We start from the raw sequence: 21,588 nt of genomic DNA, 5'->3' as shown, positions 1-21,588 counted from the left end.
TTCATAGTGTCGCATTGCAATTAGTTTATATTTCACATGACTCTTCAGGACTCAAAATTAAGGATTTACCAAGTTTATCTCTGACCACAACAAAAATAAATAAATAAATAAATATTTCTTAGCCACAAGTTTTAAATAATGTTTCAAAACAAGCAAAATATTGCCGATCCACCTCTCATTTGGTATTTACCTGCTTTTGTGCCGCACAAACAACGTTAGGTTTATTCAGTTGTGTTGCTTTTCCATTCTAAGATCATATTTGCTCGCATATTGGTCCATCCTTATTGTCCAAGCCTGCTTTTAAGAAAGCTACAATTTAAAAATGATTTTCAACCAGCCAAATGGGGCTAATGAGAGTGGCTATAGAACCCACGACAGCTTTGGTGGGTTGGCAGGTTTTTAAGGGTCACGAAACACAAGCTAATATTTTGAAATTGCTAAAAACACAGTTAGGACACATATACCCCATTAAAAAATTAACATTCATTGTTTTTTTAAAACAAAAATCAGCCACTCGATGTGGCAACACTGTAGCAAGACGCGGAAAATACAAATTTGTCACTCGACGCAGCAAGAAGCAGTTCCAGTTCGTGTTGATTGTCATGTCTCTACGAATTTGGTAAGTGCGTGATTAATGTTCTTTATGTTTAATCAGATGGCAAAGTTAGTATCATCAGCATAACTCTTTCAGTTTTTGAAGACATACCTAAGTCAAATTAAATAAAGTTACTAAGTTTATAGTGACATCAAATTAATTTAATCTCTAAAAATCACTTTGAACGCAACACAGCCACCCTAAATCACTGCAAATGCCATATTTTAAATGTATCACACTGAGACTTAAATGGATGCAGTTATGAAGTGCGTGGCATAGATGTTTAACCCTCATTTCACATAAAACACACCAAGAGTTTAGACAGAGCAGTGAGGCAGTTGTACCAGCTGTCGTTCTGGGCTTGTTTCTGCCTCGTCTGGCCTAGCCAAATGTGAAAATGAAGAGATTTATGGTTGCGGAGAGGAAAATACGCTGGTAATACTCTAATCAAGCATTCACGCTCACTCTCTAGCAGCTTTCAACAACTCCGTCTCCAGAACAAACATTTTCACAGCACGCAAACGCCATTATTGTGAACCGGTGAATTTGTGTGTATGTAACGGCAAATAAACCCTTCACGGGCCACTGCCAAATGCTGTGATACTTTCAGCATGCATGTGGCAAACACGTCTTGCACCTCATTTCAAAGTCAGGTGACTTTATTTAAGGATGTTCGCCTGAGAAGTACTTTTGGTGAGTTATCTGTAATAATCACACTCCCCTTATGCTCCCCATCTCAGAAGGAACCCAGCCGTGAAATTACCATCAGATACAACACACACACACATGTAGAAAGAGAGAGAGGGGGCGAGAGTCGGGTTGATAAATAAACCATTTCTGTTGTACACAAGGGCCAAGGGTTGCTGGAGCCAAACACTGAATATAAACTCTCCAGAGGAACAGAAGAGCAAAACTCCACAGCTAACAGAATACGCAATCAATCAAGCCCAAGCGAACACGCAACACCCGGCCTGAGTATTGCAGGTCATGAGGAACACATACGCGTATACTGAAGCTTGAAAAATGAAAAATGGGTAGCGATAAGGAAAGTGTTCATGTTTATAGTGGTTTGAAAATTAAAAACAATTCTTGATAGAGGCATTTCAGATCAGTGTATTGGTTCTAGATAACCCGAGATAAAACTCTTTTGACATATTTTTACAATAACTGAAGTAAAATATGAGTGTATTTATTTGAATATGTATATTTATGAACTGCTATAAGTATAAAAATATGTGTTTGGTAAGATTTAAAAAATGTTTTTAACATATAACTCATAACTGCAAATGCGTAAAGCTGCATCGATTTTATTTACAATGAGAATGAGAAACCAAACAAGACACAGGTGAACATAATCAGTAATTCAAGAGTTGAACTGATTATAAAGCGTGATTGGTATGCAGTCTCAGGAGAGAGCCCTGAGCTCATAAGATCCTCGAGCCCAGGGCTCCCTGCCGTTTGCAGGGCAAGAGGAAATTCTGAGCTCAGGAAGATCTCGAGAACTTCCTAGCAGCATACTTACTAGGAGCATGTCTATGGTGCCGATTTGGATTAGTCAATTAACTTAAATTGCATGTTTTTGGATGGTGGGAGGAAACTGGAGGACCTAGGGGAAATCCACACGAGCACGGAGAGAACATGTAAACTACATACAGAAACGTTGACTGGCCTGGTAAAGGCGTTCTTGCTGTGAGGCAACAGTGCTAACCACTGGGCCGCCATGCCAACCATCTACAAAAGGAGGAGGAGTGGAGTGGTGGAAGGGGGGATTCTTCAAAACAAAGATGACTCTGGTATAAAACTTAGATTATTTATGGTGACTTAGGATTGGTGAGTAAATTGTCTAATGCGAGACCAGCCGTGATCAATCATAAGCATGTAATCCTCTTAAAATTAGTTCATAAATAAACTTTACTGAGTATAAAAAAGTTGAGTACACAATTATTTTTAACATATTTTTACAATAACTGAAGTAAAATGTTTGGGTATTTATTTGAATATGTATATTTAGGCACTGCTATAAATATAAAAATATGGGTTTGGTAAGATGTTGGTAAAAATGTTTTTAACAAAATATCTTATGCTCAGAACTGCAAATGAGTAAAGCTGCATCTATTTGATTAAAATGAGAAACCAAACAAGACACAGGTGAACATAATCAGTAACAATCCAACAACTTTGAGCATACTTGGAAACCATGCGGGAAACATTGTGTCCTGTGTGTATGATCCTTCAAAAACCATTGCAAATTTGGTGCTTAATAAACATTATGATTATCATCAATGTTGGAAACACCGTTTATTTGATAGACAGACAGATAAATAACCAAGCACACTTTCAGACCCCAAACTTTTGAATGGTACTTTAAGAGAAGCCTAAAGATGTGAGCTGCAGTTTGATGTAGTTTTCATTTACAAGGAAGTTTGTTTGTCGCGTTACACTTACCCTGAGGTCTTTTCCAGCCCACTTGCATTCATCGCGTTTGGAAGGTGTGGCGGGCCAGGCGATCTATAAAACGGCGAAAGAGAGAAGGTGTGAGAATGTGTGTGGAGCGAGCACAATGAGCTGCAAATGACTGACTAAGGCACTCGGCATGAAACCTGGCTGTAAAATAATCAACGACTGCTGCCTGCCGTCCTTCTGCCATCTCCATCTGTGACGACGATGAAGACGGAGGATAAAAAAAAAAAACACTACCATTCGTCTTTTCCATCTAATCACACATACACATGGGGCTGAACACAAAAAGGTTTTTTATTCTGTGTTATCTTTCTCAAAGATCTGCTAAGGTAATCTGTCTGCAAAAGTAATTTGGTTAATTACAATAATTTGCCATGTTCTTATCTTTAAACGATGGCATTGCTGAACATGCGGACATGTTTGTGTGAGAGTTCAATAAAAGCCAGCTTTAACTCTTCCAGGGATTGAATATAAAGCAAATGGTCCGCAGCCCCTAGGACAAAGAAAGAATAAAAGCACAAGAAAGAAGGAGGAAATCATAGTAATAGAATCCAGAGAGAGAGAGAGAGAGAGAGAGAGAGAGAGAGAGAAAGAAAACGATTGAGAGAGAGAGAGAAAGAGAAGCATTACGCTGCAGATACGATCTGGGAATGAAAAACAGAGGAAGGCACGCAGAGATCAAATGGACAGATGGAAAGAAGGAGAAAGTGAATGCAGATCTGGGTTGAGCGGCTAATAAGAGCGAGATGGACGTCTCTGATGACCTCGGGTTTCTCTGACACAATCCATAAAATCCCTCACCGACTCGCTTGCTAAATGTGGACTGAGAGTAACAGCAGGAATTCCATTTTTACGACCTATTTTACTACTCAAATGTGATGTATTTCAGGTGAAGGAAGACATTCGAAGAGGAAAAGAAAAATGTAGGCCCACAGGTTTGAATTGTACCATGGCACATCCTACATGCGACAAACAAAAAAAAAAAAGTGATTTTTAACAATATTTTTATTTATTATGACACTTATACTGTTTCTTTTCAATGAGTTAGTGAAAGTTTAGGTTGCTTAATTGGCATGTGATTTTGTTTAGGCCTACTGAAAAAAGCATTTAAGATTTTATGTATAAAATATGCAATATATTAGCATCATCAAATTAAAATATTCAGCAAATGAAAAATAAATTATAAAATAAATAAATAAAAACAGACAATATGTCTAAAAATTATATTATTTACAAGAATCAAACGTGTAGATTATTTAAATAAGGCAAATGAGTTGATTAACCATTTCTAATGTGTACATATATTTTGTGGCCAGTTTAGATGTCATTTCTTCCTCTTTGTTTTTCTGAGTCATTTGGATTAGAGAATGAATTATTTAGGGTTTCTCTCTCTCTAAACTTAACACAACTTTAGAAAGCAAATGCAAAAACCAGACATTTTTGCAGTTTTAAAAACCCCGGCATTTGTTTAAGTCCCAAAAAGACACACCTTTCTGGGTTCACAGTTAGTGCATGCACAGCAAGCAGTAGCTACTGTGCGAAATGTGTACAGCAAGAGAAGATTTTCTACGATTTGCTGTAAGATAGCATTGGATTTTTCACTGGTTAATCGATCACAAATCTTAGGTTGTTTTGGCCAGATACAAAGAAAGTGTAAGTGGATTATATTATTAGTAAGAAAAAAAGTGCCACCAAATATACCTGATCATATACCTGATCACATAGTAAAGTAAAATCTATGTGTGGGAAGCACTGGTGGAGTTTCACTGGATCATGAAAAATGGCCTTTCCACATCAAGCTGAATGCAAGCTCACTTTCAGAAAGGCTTAAATCAAAGCATTTATTTAGCAACCTGGCAAGTTGTATTTGGAAGATTTATCAACTATGATTGATTTGATTAATTGCTAAAAAAATTGGGATTGAAATTAAGAAACAGTAATAATTTAAGGTGACTTAGGCCATGTACTCACTGTGAAACTTCATTAAACCAGGATTCAATTAAAAAAATTATCATTGTGTGTGTGTCTAATAGCCACAAAGTGATAACAATAGCAATTTTCTTGTTTTCTGCACATAAGAAGTCTACTAATATTTATTATAGTGATCAAACACATCATGCTTGGGGAGCCATCAATAAGGACAATGTGTCTACTATATATTTGGAGGGATGCATCGTAGAAAACAGACCTTTGTGAGTTGGCATGTCCACTTTTTATAAGCAATACATTTATACATTTAATTTATGTAGGAAAAAAAGCAATCAGGTGCAGTTCACAATATTTTGGTATGTAACTTATTTCTACAATAAAAACTTTGGATTTCAGCTTAATATAGATTTGGTTAACAGAAGTGGACAGGATTATATGTAGAAAACTGACAACCGATTTGGGCTGTGGTGTGTGTATGGAGGTTATGTGTCACCTGTTTGACTTCTCTATTGATGTTGACCAGGTCAAAAGAGAAGACGTGATCCTCCGCTCCAACCAGTAATCTCCCTCTCTCCTCATCCATCAGGAACGTGTCGTAACCTGAACTGTTTGCCAAACCAGTGAAAGTCACTAGATTACTGGATTCCAGCATTTCTGAAGGAAAGAACAAGAAAAAGAAGACAAACATGAAGTTCGCAGAAAGTTCAATGTGTACGTCCCACGATAGCATTTATGTTATTTAAGTTGTGGGTCAAATGAGTGAAATCCACGTTTGAGATCTAATGACAAATTAAATAAAGCATCTTTTATTGTTAAAAATTAATTTGGATGAAAAAAAAAAATCCATATTTAATCAGCAGAACAGATATATTTATTAGAACTGGGTAAAACTTAAATGAGATTAAATGGTTTTGCATAATTTAAGTGTGTGTATAGTGTATATTTATTATGTGTATACTGTATAAAATACACACAGTCATGCATATATTTGACAAAATGTTTATTTATATTTATTTAGATATAAAATGTGTATAAAATACAAATTTTATATACATTTAGTTATCTATGTAACAAAATTTTTTTTTATATTTTTTCTATGTATGATGCAATTAATCATGAATAATCTTTCCAATAGTAGTTTTTTTTATGCTATTCATTTATAATCCAGCACTAATATTTATGTAAAAAAAAAACAAAAAAAAAAAAAACATACACTTATTCTCACGTGCACTTCAACTATATAAAATAAATGATTAATCACTCATTCATTCATTTTCTTTTCAGCTTAGTCCATTTATTAATCAGAGGTCACCACAGCGGAATGAACTGCCAATTATCAAGCATATGTTCCACGCAGCGGATGCCCTTCCAGCTGCAACCCATCACTGGGAAAAACCCATACAATCTCATTCACACACATACACTATAGACAATTTAGAATACCCAATTCACCTGTAGCGCATGTCTTTGGACTTATGGGGGAAACCGGAGCACCCGGGACCAGCGAACCAGTGACCTTCTTGCTGTGAGGTGATCATGCTACCCATTGCGCCATTGTGACAACAAAATATATGATATATATATATATATATATATATATATATATATATATATATATATATATATATATATATATATAAACAAACTTCTTGCTGACAAATGGATATATCCTAGCAGTTTGAAGTATAAATATTCAAAATTATATTTAATAATAAGTAGTTTGGATGTTTATAAACTCATTATTTACACTTTTATAAAAGATTTATACAACTATTAAAAGCTATTTGAAAAACAACACCAATAACTTGTTTAGTTACAATTTCCTAAAATTCTTAGGGGGCCACAACTGTATCTTTCCAAACAAAGAAAAAAAAAGGCTATATTTAATCAAGTATATTACTGGCTAAACCATGTAATCATTTATATGAGGTTAAGACATGGCTGGACAACAATACTTCTTTGCATGAGCTAGAGCTGAACTCTTAGACAGCCATTAAAAATTTATATACAGTACATTTCACAGGCATTTCTATGTACATTTCATATATAAAGCCAGAGGGCCTGATTTAGCGCTTATATGTATGAAAACAGTCAGCAGTTTGCCAACAACTTCATCTTTCAGCACCAGCAGTAAAAGCCTGCATTAAATCTGGGTGTGTCAACCATATTTGCACAATTCATCAGATTAAATCACCCGCAATACACGACCACACGCAGTTTGCTAGATTGCAAATTAGCAGCGCTCTATTTGGAATCCCAGTAACTCGGGTCAGAAGAAGAACTAATCAAGCAAAACTGCTGTTGTTCTGGCAGACGCAGCCAAAGAAACTATCTGTTCGACAGACACTGCGAAAAAATATAACGACCTGAGACACAAAGTCTGCCAAAATTGTCACTCTCCCAGCAAGCTAGGCAACAAGGTCGGATATAAAGAGAAAAAAAAAAGGAAAAATAAAATCCGAGTGAAAGGAGATGAAGTGAGAGTGATACGAAAGAGGTGAACGAGAGAAATGAGTTTGGAAAAGCGCTCCGGCCAGAACAGCTGCTCATGGGAGAGGGTGAGGTCAACATTTCTGCAACGTTTCTGCAACACGCACACGAATCATAATCAACACTGACATGCAAAGACTGCAGCTCCTCTCCAGAGCCCGGATCAATCCGCTCCTATAGTAGCCATCTGCGTTTCTCCTCGCTCGGATTCTGGACATCTGTGCGGTTGTGGAGAGGGAGAACGCGAGCGAGGGGAAAGCGTTAAGGGGAAACAGACCATCCTTTTCTTTGGCTGTGTCAATAACACTGCATATCAAATGTTGAGCAGCATTCCCAACGGACGGGCACAGTTCAGTCTCCAGTCCATTCTCTGATTTCAACACCAGAGTTTTATTAACCAATCACAAGCAATATTCAGATATATAATCATGGATGCCAGGCTGTTCTGACAGACTCCGGCTGAGTCAGATTATTAGGCTGGCTTGTGTAGCAAGCCAGACTACTGTTATCCTATTTTTCTTCTGAGACTAAAAAACAAAACGCATCTCCTCCTAGAGCTTTCGAGCTATGACCACCAAACTCACACCAAACCTTCAAACTGGTCTGACTCGGTGTGCTATATCTTTTCCAACTGATCCGACTTTCGGTTTTCTGAAAAACGTCCCGGGACCGTCGGAAAAATCCCATTGACTTAACATTGGACCAGACTTTGTGACCTCATAACTCTGCATCAGACTGTCACACAGACTTCTAACTGGGCTCATTTAATTCAGACTACCTAAATGCCAATACCTGATGAGCTTTTAACTTTCTGGCCACGCCCTAGTAACCACTTTTGGGACCCTAGAAACTGTCCCATAGACTTCCATTCAAAAGACTGTCGTTGACTTTACATTGGATCAAACTTTGTGAGCTCATAACTCTGCATTAGACTGTCCTACAGACTAATGGCTGAGCTCATTTAACTCAGACAACCAAACTACGAATAACTGACGAGCTTTTAACTTTCTAGCCACTCCCTAACAACCAGATACTGCACCCTAGCAACTGTCCCATAGACTGCCATTATAGAGGCATTGATATTATAGAGAGATTGATATCGTCATGCTGTAGTGTTATAGCAACATGCTAATTATGATTAGCTAAGTACTTTAACATTCTAGAAATGCTTAATATCTATCTATCTATCTATCTATCTATCTATCTATCTATCTATCTATCTATCTATCTATCTATCTATCTATCTATCTATCTATCTATCTATCTATCTATCTATCTATCTATCTATCTATCTATCTATTCATACTTTTTAAAACTGTTTAAACTAAATAAACTATTACCAACAGGCTTTCACAAGCCAGCCTCAAAGTTTGTCTCGACAAACTTTAATAATCTAGTTGAGTTTGTTCTCTTTCATCTGAGAGAAGAAGTACAGAGTCTGTCACCAGGAAGGGAGTAACTTGAATTTGACACAAGACCACAAGTAAAGTAACTGCTGTGCTATAGTACATATAAAATGAAACATAGCACACTGGTTTTACTATTTAATGATGGAAATTTACTATTCAAGAGATGGGAAGCATTGTTTTAAATCAATGAATATTTCCATTTAGCAAGAATCCAATCAAGTTAACCAAAAATGATTTTTCATTATATAAAATGTCCATTTAAAATAAATTCAGCTTTTTTTGACATAGTTTTTATTCATCAAATTATCTAATTTCTACCAAAATATTATTATATTAAACTTAAACTATCCAATACTATTTTCGACTTTGATAAAGCTGGATGATATTACCACAAAGATTATTAATGTTTTATTATACATAGATTTATTGTGGCTTACTAAAAAAGTTGTCACATTTTAAATACCAACTCCCACTATTTACTAATGGCTTATTAAGATGTTGGCTGTTATTTAGTACTTGTATAGATGACCTTATTATAAATCCCTAATCCTAACCAATACCAAAGCCCAACTACTATCTACTAGCAGCAAATTAGTAATTAACTGAGCTCAAAGTCTTCGTTAATAGTTTAACAATATCAACAATTTTACATTTAAATATATTGTGTGATCAAAAGTTGCATTGTCAAATACAAATTTACAATCAACATTGGTGGCAATTAAACCAAGACCTTCTGAACATGTTTACTATGTACTTGTCAAAAAAAAAAAAATTGAAGATGGAGACGTCTGTGGAGAAGTCAAACTAGTAAAGCATTCTGAATGCCTAAGTTTAAAAAATGACCTCAGAATGCAGCGACTGACCAATCAGAATCAAGTATTCTTAAGAGCAGTTTAAGAATTAATATCATACAAGCACTATCTAATCAAAAAAATCATCTATTCAGTATCTTTAAAGACCTCTGAAACAAATAAACTAATATGCAAAACCAATAATGTAATACCAGGAGTTCTTTAACCTCAAAGGACCACTTATTTTACATTCTTTTACTTATTTATTTATTTTTTTTTACATTGGCAGAAAAATTCTGATACAAACTTTAACTTGTGTGTACATTGTTTCTTTCAAAACACGGTGCTGGAGGGCCAGTGTCCAGGATATTTTACTTCCAACCCCAATTAAACACACCTGAACCATCAAGCTCTTTCTAGGTATACTAGAAAAATCCAGGCAGCTATGCTGAAAAAAGATTGAGTGAAACTCCCCAGGACAGAGTTTGGACACTCTTCATATACTGTATATAGGGTAAAGAAGGAACAAAAAGATAAAAAAAAGAAAATCAGAGGGAAAAAAACTAAATAAAAAATAAAAAAAATAAACTGGGATATTTCTGTTAAGCTTCTCAAAGTACCATTTTTAATCTATTCAAGAACCCAAAACATGGCTCTTGAGTAGAGAAATTGCTATTAAAGAACCTAAAGTAGCTGAAAAGTATTGACTAATTTATTCTGCGACTCAGCCCTCTAGATTTATAAGGTCATATTCAGGAAATAAAGTAAAGGCACAGTGCTTTTCTCTAGCCAGACTCGGGGGGAGGCCTGAAAGAACATAGGAGGACTTCCTAGAAAGAGACTACACCTCAACTGTCTCTTATTCTCTCCCCTGACTCATTATTCTCACTCATCTAGTATTTGTTTCTCTGAATCTGCCAAATATTCTTATTCTTAGTCTTCCTTTCCCCTGCCAGTCTCTGTATTAATGCTGTTAGGTAAAGTTCTCCAAAGCCTTACTCTTCTGCCATTCTGGCTCAAGATCTGACGGCAGTGTCTGGCAGTTTCACTATCCCTCAGCTCAAAGTGAGCGACTGGTGCGTGAACTCTGAATAATGGCCTTTTTTTTTTAAATATGCTGGCAAGACCATCACAAAAGGTAGCCGTCATATGGTCTGCGATCATACACAAACACACACTTTTTATCCGGGGATACATCAACCTGGATAGGAGCTTAGAGTAAATGGAGTGTGAGTTTAAAAGGGGAAGGAAGACTAACTAAAGTCTCCGTCTCTGCCCTGCAGACTGAGAAGCGTGCTGTCAACTCTTCATTTATTATAGAAAAGTATTGCAATCACTTGATTTTTAAACCTCAGTACACTGCAGGTTTCATTCACACACATTTGCTTCCAACAGATTTATGATTAGCAATAGAAAGCAATTTATTAACAACTCAGAGCTAGCGGTTATAGCAAGTTCTCAATTGCGCTGAGCCGCAATGCACGTTTAAAGGAGTAGTTAACGCTAAAATTAAAAAGATTTTAGAATTCACACACCCTCAAGATATTTAAGCTGTACAGTATGTGACTTTCTTTTAGACAACACAATCAGTTTTGTTAAATAACGTGCTATTTTTTCTATAGCTTTATTATGATAGTGTATGGTACCCAAGTTTTTGATACAGCTGTAAGCATATCCACTTTTCATCAAATTAAACCATAAATATCCAGAATTGTAATGACATGCAGAAAAGCAATTGTTTGCTGTAAGAGATATTGAGATATTAAAAACTTTTTAAACTCTTCTAAGTGGCTTCCAGCAACTGCTATATTGTTGGTTACAAGAGAATTGTGTTGCATCAAATGGTTTAGGACAAAAGCAAAGCGAAATTGCCTTCAAATAGCGAATAAGCATTGTAATTCAGCATTTTATTCATTCTTTAATGCCTAAATGCATCACAGTTGCACAGGAATAAAGGAATGAAGATGATTTGCTCTTAATGAGTCATCAGATATTCAATGGTTTAATTAAACACACTTTTACATAGCTTGGGTCCCTAGTGACCCTGTACACTCCTTTTCTCATAAAAATGAACTAGAAAACAAGGATTCTATAATAAATTATGAAAATATTAAGAAACACCAAGACGGCTGATGTCTAACTTTACAAAATGAATGAGGGTAAGGGTAGTACATGAAGTCTCAGGGGACTGTAGACCCAAATGTATGTGTGTAAAAGTGAAAGTTTCTGTTTGTATATATAACACAATACATACTGTATCTTTTACAACTTCGCTGGATTTGCATTTAAAAAATGATGTATTGTATGTTTTGTGGTAATATTTTCGTAACGTGTACATGGAACTTTGCATCTGTTATGGCACCTTGTTGCAATTTTAGTTTATTATCCTAAACGGAATAAAAAAGTTAAGTCTGAATCTGATAATTTTCCTATTTAAAGCTTGACTCTTCTGTATTTACATCATGTACTAAAGTTGCCTTTTCCCAGGCAATAAGGCTAGGAACTATATTCTTATTCCGGCGTAATAATGAGAAAACTTTGCTGCTGTACCATAGCTGCAGCAGGCGCAATGATATTAGAGCCGGTTGCATTGGAAGAGTTACCATGGAAATACTATTTTCAGGTGCTGCATAATAACATTGCGCCTGCAGGAACATGGTACAGCAGCAAAGATCTTTGATTATTACACCAGAATGAAAAAAAGTTTGTGTTTCTTTGATAGAGGTCCATTCTTTGTTGGTTCACCAGTTAAAATGAGTGGAAAACGAATCATGTAAAGGAAACATGATTTGTATCTCGGAACTTATGTATGAGCATGTGTTTTAGGGATGGGGAAAAGTTCCTGCCACTGATTTACACTATCTTCGGGTTGAATGACTTATAATTCATTCCCTCATTTCATTGTAGTAACATTGTGGTTTGCTTTCATTTAATTATACCAGATTGAAAAAAAAAGTGTTCCTTTAATAGAGATCCAATCTGTGTCGGTTTAGCAGTTGAAACTGAGTGGAGACGAATAATATAATATAGTGTAAAGGACAAAAAATTGTATCTCTGAATGTAGGTGTGCGCGTGTGCTTGAGGGATGGGGAAATGTGCATGTGCATGTTGCTACCACTGTGCTGTAGCTCTGCCTCGGGCTACCAGCCACCCCAGGAGAGCAGGCGAAGTGAGGAAAGAAGGAATAAAAAGTGAAAGAGTGCTGCAGATGGTTTTGGGCGCTACCTGTTTATTTAAGTCAGAACAATGGAGCGCTTCAAAACACACGTCGTGGATCCTGACACGGTTTTGGCAAACGTTCTCCTTCTCTCTGTTCTCTCAATAGGCTAAGTGTGTGGTTCGGTCTTGTCGGTTTTGTGCATGAGAGAACCTAGATTTTAGAAACAGAGATTTGCTTAACACGCTTTTTCGCCTGTTGCTTTAAGCTCTGGGATATGAATACGCCTGTAGTTTCGCTTCATTTTAACTTGCTCTTGCATGCAACCGGTTACAGGTTTTGCTAAGTTGCCTCAGTAACCACGCTGGATCTCAGCCTTTAAGAGCTTAGTTCCTTGGATTGACAGCTAATGATGGGCTGCTGAGACGCCTGTGCGCCGACATTTGATTCCAGTGAAACCACCAGGAAACATAATAACTGTGTCAAATCTCTTTATGCACATTAGTTTTAATAAAAGACGCCTCTGTAGGAACTGCTGATTTATGTCACGGCCAACTGGCTCAAATTTCCTTTCACAAAGCCAAACGGTGAGGAAAAGACCGGTGTCTGCTCTTTTTGCATGACACATGTGGCAATTACAAAGAAGAATTTGTTTAGCTTAAGGAATAATTCACCCAGAAATGAAAATTGTGTCATTATTTACTTAACCTAATGTCCTTTGAAACCCAAATGAAACTGTGAAGAATTTCCTGGTGACTCTTTTTTTTTTTTTTTTTGTGAATGAGGGCTGGAAATGTCAGTCTCAAAGTCTCAAGCTACCATAAAATGTTTCAAAAGGTGACTCCTACACAAAATCCTGAAGGCTTATGAACTCATGCATCAGCTTTGCATGATGAATAGCCTTAAATGTAAATCTTTGTTTATTAAAAGATCTTGACATTCCCTCTTTCGCTTGTTCATGAGAAAGAAGCAGCGTCCAATTGTTTAATGTTCTTGGTTAAATGGATACGATTCACAAAACCTGTCTGAATGATTTATCCATTCAGCAATTCAATGATCCAGTCACAGGGTTTAACAGCTATGAGGAGGAAGATGTCGATGTCAGTTACACGTTTTCAAACAAGTTCACTTCAGTTTTTAGGTGAAAGTGTGGGTTTTTGAACAGTGTGTCACAGATTTCTTTATCAAACCAGCAAGCACAAATTGTGCATTGTCAGATTTTTCTGACTGCACAATATACAGGTACAGGAAACATTGCTTACTATTTATTCTTTTAAAAAAAGGTTCCCAAAAACAGCTTTCACAATAACACTACAGAAGAAAAAACCTTATCAAACATAACTTTTTAAAAACTATCAATGGCAGTGAAAAAATGTGCATTTCAAGATCATGCTCTTGTGTTTTTACCAAAAAAAAAAAATAAAAATGTGACACAGCAAAAAAATATAACAAGTATTGAATATGAAAGAAAAAACATGTTTTTTATGGATTAAAACATATCTGCAGGTCTATTTTAAGCATTTGATTACTCAACCTTTGAATAGTTCATTATTGATACATACCCTTCCATAATTTCTGGATAACGTGAAATACGTCCCAGGAGGTAAGTTTTTTTGCCGTTTTTGTTTTTGCAAATCCACCAAAGGCCACAGTGTAAGCTTTTTCAGATCTCAAATTTCACTTGCAAGTGCCATTTGCACCTGCTGTTCTCAAGTAAATCCACTGCTGTCGACTGACTGAATGACTGACTGACAGGCTGCTCGATATCCCCACCCACACCTACCCTAAACCCAACCTATAGTGTTTTCAAAAGCACCGATTAACCTGTTCACCGTCTTTCCTAAACCCAACCGACAGTCTTTTCAAAGACAATCCAGAAAAGCCTGATTTTTAGCACGTTTTCAGATCTTTCCACATTCTCACCCTGTTATTTACTTGCTTATTTAAATTTTTGCCTTTTGTTTTTGATTTACGGCTTTCTTCACTGGACTCAAACCCCATCTTCAAGATCAACTCCTCTCTGCATCTCAATTCCGCCAACGTATGTGGCGAGTCATTGGGCAAACTGGTAACTGCGGAAAAGTTGTCGCCACGAAGGTAAGATGTCAGCTGCTAGCCGAAAAGGAACAGAAGCCGTCAGCGGCGTCATACGGGCGGTATGTAACATACGCTTTAAAGATGAAATGCGGCCATACGTAGCTCTAGCTACATAATTCGTGCTCTCCAAAAATGTATACAGGGGTACGTTTTCACAATGAGCCTGTGTGGCAAGAAAAGGTTCAGAAACTAGATGAAGGATGACTCTTTGTAGTGTGCATGTGTCTAGCACACTGATCGCTTTTATAACACTTTAATGCTGCTATAACGGTTAATGACTGAAATCTTTCATTTATATTTTTTATTTAAAATGTATATTTTATTTACTACACATATATACAATATCTCATTTGATTCCCCCCCCCCACACACACACACACAAAATACTATCTGAGAAACAAAGTGATTTTCTATTTTTAGTGTACTATGCCTTTTAAAAATGTTCCCTTGACTACAAAGTATAAAAAGAAACAAGAAAACAAGAGGTCTAATTAAGCTAAATGATTTTTGGGCTCAAAACATAAGCATGTAGTGCCAAAAATGTAAATATCACGTTGTCAGTGGTGTGACATTTCTGCATGTTATGTTTTTTCTCTGTTCTGAAAGTCTGTCGGTGCACACCGCTAAAAATCCTGCATCCTCGCTGTTGGTTGTAGACTGCAACACAATATTTGCGCGTGACCGCACAAGATTCCTGTGTTGCCCTGATCCGCAGAGAGAGGGAAGAGTATGTGGAACCGTTTAATTACCCCTGGATCTGCTCGCGACATGACGGGTGAACCGCAGAGTCTGTTTAAAACTGGCCCGCGGCCACAGACTGTGCAGCGAAAGCACAATCCACTCTCCACTGCTCCAGATGACACACAAAACAGAGAGCACCGCTGACAGCCACGGAGATGTGCCATTCAAAAAAATAGCCCAGAAAGGAGTTTGACAAGAACGAATGCTTTAAGTGCTGAAAGATAACTACATGTACATTAGTACGGATCTTTAACAATACACTTCCATTTCAACTCTCAACTTTCATTTACAAAATATTTACAGCATTTACTATACTCCCTTTACAAGCAAGGCTCCTGACTGAGAATTATCTACTAAAGAACCATCCCAGTAGACATGATTTCATATTAATTATCCATCTTGATGTTGGAGTCTGACCCCTGTATACTGACATTGGGTTCTGACGTCAAACCGATTTTCATATACAACCAGAATTAAAAGTGGGTCTGATGTTGAAGTCAAACGTTAATTCTACCTCTTTGTGACGTTTAGTGCCTGCTGGGATGTTTAAATGGTCTTAAATGAAACTAAAATGTGTGAAAATGCTTTAAATTGCATTCAGGATTAATGACAATAAAGTGATGTGTTTGCTTATTAAAAATAATAAAACATCTTATTAAAATTCTTTCTCAGAACAATGAACAATGAGCCGTGCTGTCTGATGAAAAAGAAATGATTGCTATAAACCTGATCTTTATAATAAGTCAGTTTCTATAATTGTAATAAAACAATAATGTGTATTTGATTTTGCTTTTTGAATTAGACTTGGTAAGTGAATCATTCAGTGAGTTTATTTTAAATCTAAAAAGTTTTTTTCAGTAAAATATTTTACTTTATCTAAAAATTTTACTGAATTTCCTTTGTAATGTTGAAAAATTGGTAACCGTTAACTTCCATAGTGGTTGACTTTAATACAATGGAAGTTTCTAACATTCTTTAAAATATATCATTCTGTTGTGTTAAACAGAAAAAGAAACTCTTAAAGGTTTGGACCCACTGGCGGGAGTGAATAGTGAGTAATTTTAAATTTTGGGGTGAACTATCCCTTGAAATGCTGCACAGATTGGACGAACTGCATTAAATTGGATTTTTTTTACAAAATAAATTAATTTTGATAATTAAAAAAAGATCAAATTAAATCAAATTAATGAAATAAAGGTGGTTCATTCCGCTGTGGCGATCCCTGATAATTAAGGGACCAAGCCAAAGGAAAATGAATGAATAAAAAAACAAAAAATAATAAAATTAAATCAAATGGAATTATAAATAAATAAATAAAAGAAAGTTCAATTAAATAAATTTAACTTAAATAAAGGCGGTTCATTCCGACCTTCTGACCCCTGATAAATAAGGGACTAAGCCAAAAGAAAATTAATGAATAATAATAAATAAATAAATAAATAAATAAACAAATAAATAAATAAATAAATAAATAAATAAATAAATGAAATAAATGAAAAAAAAAATAAATTAAATTAAATTTATGGCTGTTTAATTTGGAATTTGGTTTGAACAAGTAGGACTTTTGATTTGTGGAGGTACTGTAATATTACCTTACCTCTTTTGTCTGGAGCAATGACAAGCAAAAAATGCACACACGCTATTTCCCACAGCTACTTATTTAAGTCGTACGTAATCTGACTCGTCGAGAAATGCTTGTCTAAGGACACCACTGAAACTAAATAACAGGTGCACCACTTCCTCAACGCTGTACTCAGAAACCTAATACACAACATATGACACACAGGTGTAAACACACACACACACACACACTGTATCTGAACATTCAACCACACTCCTTATTAATAAATCTATGTTGTGAAGAGAAAGCTAAATGTGTAAATCCCTGAGCCAAGTGGGTGCTGAGAGTCATTAAAGCAGTTGAAGATCTAACAGGGCAAACAGAAGGCCATCCACACAAGACTGAACACAACAGGACGTGGTATGAAAAAAAAAGGTCAGTAAGGACAAGCATCTTCCACAACCACAGAGTAAATCATTCATGTAATAGAAAGACTTCAGGTGACCTTCGAGTCCAGGATAGAAGAAAAAGAGCAAAACACAGCAAGAAAGGACACGAACTGTACAAGAAAAACACACAGAATCACAGTTAGAGACAGCAACTTTTACAGGAATAAGCTACTAATATCAAAAAAAACAAATTACAACAAAAAAACCTGAAGTCATTCTTCTTGATTGTAATAACCATAGTCAGTTTGTATAATTAAAATAAATAAAAATGTGTGTGTTTGATTTTGCTTGTTTAAATCAGACTTGGTAAGTAAATCAGGGAGTAAATAGTTAGTCATTTTTAGGGTGAACTGGTTCGAGTCCCATTTGGGTCATTTGTCATTTCTGTGTGGAGTTGGCATGTTCTCTCCATGTTCGCGTGGGTTTCCTATGGGTGCTCCAGTTTCAACTGAATACTCCATATTCAAAGATATGCGATATATGCGAATTTAATCAACTAAATTGGTCGTAGTGTATATGTGTGAATGAGTGTGTATGGATGTTTCCCAGTACTGGGTTGCAGCTGAAAGGGTATCTGCTGTGTAAAACGTATGCTGGATAAGTTGGTGGTTCATTCCATTGTGGCGATCCCTCATGAATAAAAGGACTAAGCCGAAGGAAAATGAATTAATGAATACACCCAATATTTAATTTATTTTTTTCTAAATTGGAGAATATTACAACTACTGGACATTATAATCAAATAATAATTAAAAAAATCAAGTCAATTCAGTCAATTTTAGTGAATCATGTTTTTTTTTCCAAATGTCCAGAGAAAATGTAAATATAAATATAATGTTCTTAGATTTTTAACTTGAATTTGAAACAAGAATTTGAACATTACATTTTCACAAATTTGTGGTTGTAGCGGTTTTTCACCCCTTTATTTTATTGTAGTTGCATTTGTGGTTTTAATTTGTTTTACTATATTTAATTGGACTAAATTTAACAAAGTTAAGGCAATAAATTACAATGTGACTGATTTCAAATAAAGTTTTGTAGTCTCTCTGCAATCTCTTATGCAAAACTGTACTGTATGTCTCTGCATATTATGTGTAGAGCTCTGTACTTTATTACAGTATAGAATAAATCTTTTTGGCTTTTTAATGAAATTTGGTGTAATTTGAGCTAATAAAATATAAAATAATATAATATAATATATTTTTATTATTATAAATTTATATAAGGTGTCACAGTGGCACAGTAGGTAGCACAATCCCCTCACAGCAAGAAGGTCGCTGGTTCGAGCCTTGGCTGGGCCAGTTGGCATTGCTGTGTGGAGTTTGCATGCTCTCTCTGTGTTGGCGTGGGTTTTCTCCAGATTCTCCGGTTTCCCAGGTTGCAGCTGGAAGGGCATCCTTTGCGTAAAACATATGCCGGATAAGTTGGCAGTTCATTCCACTGTGGCGACCCCAGATTAATAAAGTAACTAAGCCGAAAAAAAAAATAATGAGTGAATAAAATTATATAGAATATAGTTTCAAAGATTATATAATTTTATAATAATAATAATAATAATAATAATAATAATAATAATAATAATAATAATAATAATAATAATTTAACAATAATAAATCATAATTAACAGTTCATCTGTAACATAACCACACATGGTAGTCTGTACCTTGACAAACTACACTTTAAAGTAGCTTCATCATGTAAAAAAATAAAAGGAAGGAGAAAGAAAAGGAGAGGGATCTCCTTCTGGTGAAGAGGCTGAAGAGAGACAGCCAAGAGACGGATGCAGATGAGGCCGTGAGAGAAAGGAGAAAGCAGAGCATCATTCCCAGCCTCTCCATATAATCATTCCCATCCAGCCCAAAGAGCTGGCCCGCCTCCAGCTCGCACTTCACCCGGCAGCCAGCGAACAGCCCGCTATTATAGGATGCCTCCAGTCTGCGTCCAGTGCGGTCGGGCGCGCAGTGTCTATTTCGGAAGATTTAGGCTGAATTCCGACGACTCGCAGTCTCTGGTCGTCCCAGTGTCGCCCATCCCAATCAATCCCAGGAGGCCGTGTGGGGCTGGGTAATGAAATGGGAAGCCTGGTAATTATGCCGTAGTGAGTAATTATCAGGTTGTTTCACAAGCACTTTAAAATCCCCGATGCGCCGCTTTACCAGGACCTGACAGCAGGATGACCTCTTTTTTTTTTTTTTTACAAAGGGACCCCCCAATTACAGCCAGCGCCCGCGTGTTGCCACCTGCAGGGGGCAGTGTATTCATATGCACCGAGACCACCTCAGCTGGTATTTATGCGGGGTTTTGGGCACACATGGACCTTGTAACCCGCCACTAATCCTACAGTGTGAATTCACAAGCTCGTAACCACAAGTCTGAGATCCGAAAAGTTCCTAGATCCCACAAGCCAAACAGATGAGCGGCTTGCTGATAGCCCTGACAAGAGTGATTTTCACCACCGGCAGTTTAAGGGGAATAGAGAGGAGATGTATAGCGCTGGTATAATTACAGGCAGGGGGAAATCTATCACTTAACAACTAAGATGGATCTTTTCCGACTGGAATCGTCCGACTGGCCTCCCCTGAATTGCAAACTCTGTGTGCAACTCCTGATAAATCTGCTTGCGAGTAAGCGATCCCCTGTTCTCAGCACTGGCCGGGTCTCTGGAGAGCATGTCTGCGCGTTTATTTGGCTTAATTACTATGCTGCATTCACAGGGGGGAGTGAGAATGAATGACACTTCACTTAACGACTATCCTCTCCTGGCCAACTACTGTCTGCCCACCGCCTTCATTAAAGCAGCCGCTCTCTCTTCCCTCTTCGCCACTCTTCCTCCAGCCTTTCCGCTCTCGTTTTAACACTCAGACTCTGTGTGGGTGTGAACAGCGATCTGTCATACTGCAGAGCATCAAAAGAGCCATCAAGCACCTGTGGACGGTGTCTGTCCATTACACACACACACACACACACACACACAAACACACACAGCTCTATCACCATGGCCAGGTGTCTAATTATCTAAGCCTGCCTCCATTCTCACACATCTTCCTGGCCAGAAAACACATCAGACACATTTCCTGTCTCACACACACACAAACACACACATGCAGTATAATGTCTCAATCACAATTAACCTGTCAGACAACAAATTATTGTATGATATGTGCAGTCATTTTGACCGGTGATATATATCATCAATACATCATATTGTCATCAATTCATCACTATTATTATTATTATTATTATTATTATTATTATTATTATTATTATTATTATTATTATTATTATTATTATTATTATTACATACCCAGACTCATCTGTTTTATAAAAACAAATATTTTAAGACTAAATCGGATAAACACTACTAATTAAAAAAATATATTAGACTGTTATTTCATGTATTATTGACCCAATATTTATCCAATAAATGTCATACATCAAAATGTAAATACAAAAATGCTATATATATATATATATATATATATATATATATATATATATATATATATATATATATATATATATATATATATATATATATATATATATATTTTTTTTTTTTATTATTATTATTTTTTTTACTGAAATAATAAATGTAATGAATTAACGAAAACATAAATAAAAAATATTTAAAAAAATCGTTTTTAAATATTTGTTATTAATGTTAAATGTTAAATATTAAATATTATATTAAATATTATTTATGAGCTTAAATTTTAAAAATATTATTCATTAGTTAATATTATATATTAACAAATATAATCAAAATATTAATAATTAATTAATTTTATATATATGATATTAATTATATTGATATTATAAATTAACATACACATACACGATATTATTTATTAGTTGATATTATATATAAACATATATATTCAAAATATTATTATTAGTTGATGCTATATA

At 35.8% G+C, this 21,588-nt stretch overlaps 1 protein-coding gene across 6 annotated transcripts in view; it reads right to left on the bottom strand.

Annotated features, from left to right (window-relative positions):
- sema3aa (sema domain, immunoglobulin domain (Ig), short basic domain, secreted, (semaphorin) 3Aa) overlaps positions 1-21,588 on the bottom strand; it is a 165,936-nt gene that overhangs the window by 29,436 nt on the left and 114,912 nt on the right. For all 6 annotated transcript variants that reach the window (XM_087246026.1, XM_087246028.1, XM_087246027.1 and 3 more), the window contains 2 exon segments: positions 5,478-5,638; positions 3,041-3,103 (listed from right to left, as the gene is read on the bottom strand). In XM_087246026.1, coding sequence (XP_087102152.1) covers positions 3,041-3,103; positions 5,478-5,636 — 222 coding nt within the window. In that variant the 5' untranslated portion in view covers positions 5,637-5,638.

This window comes from Danio rerio, chromosome 4 (assembly GCF_052040795.2).
Source record: "Danio rerio strain M-AB ecotype USA chromosome 4, GRCz13ab, whole genome shotgun sequence".
NCBI classification, from domain to species: domain Eukaryota; kingdom Metazoa; phylum Chordata; class Actinopteri; order Cypriniformes; family Danionidae; genus Danio; species Danio rerio.
This window is presented reverse-complemented; position numbering and strand designations above follow the sequence as displayed.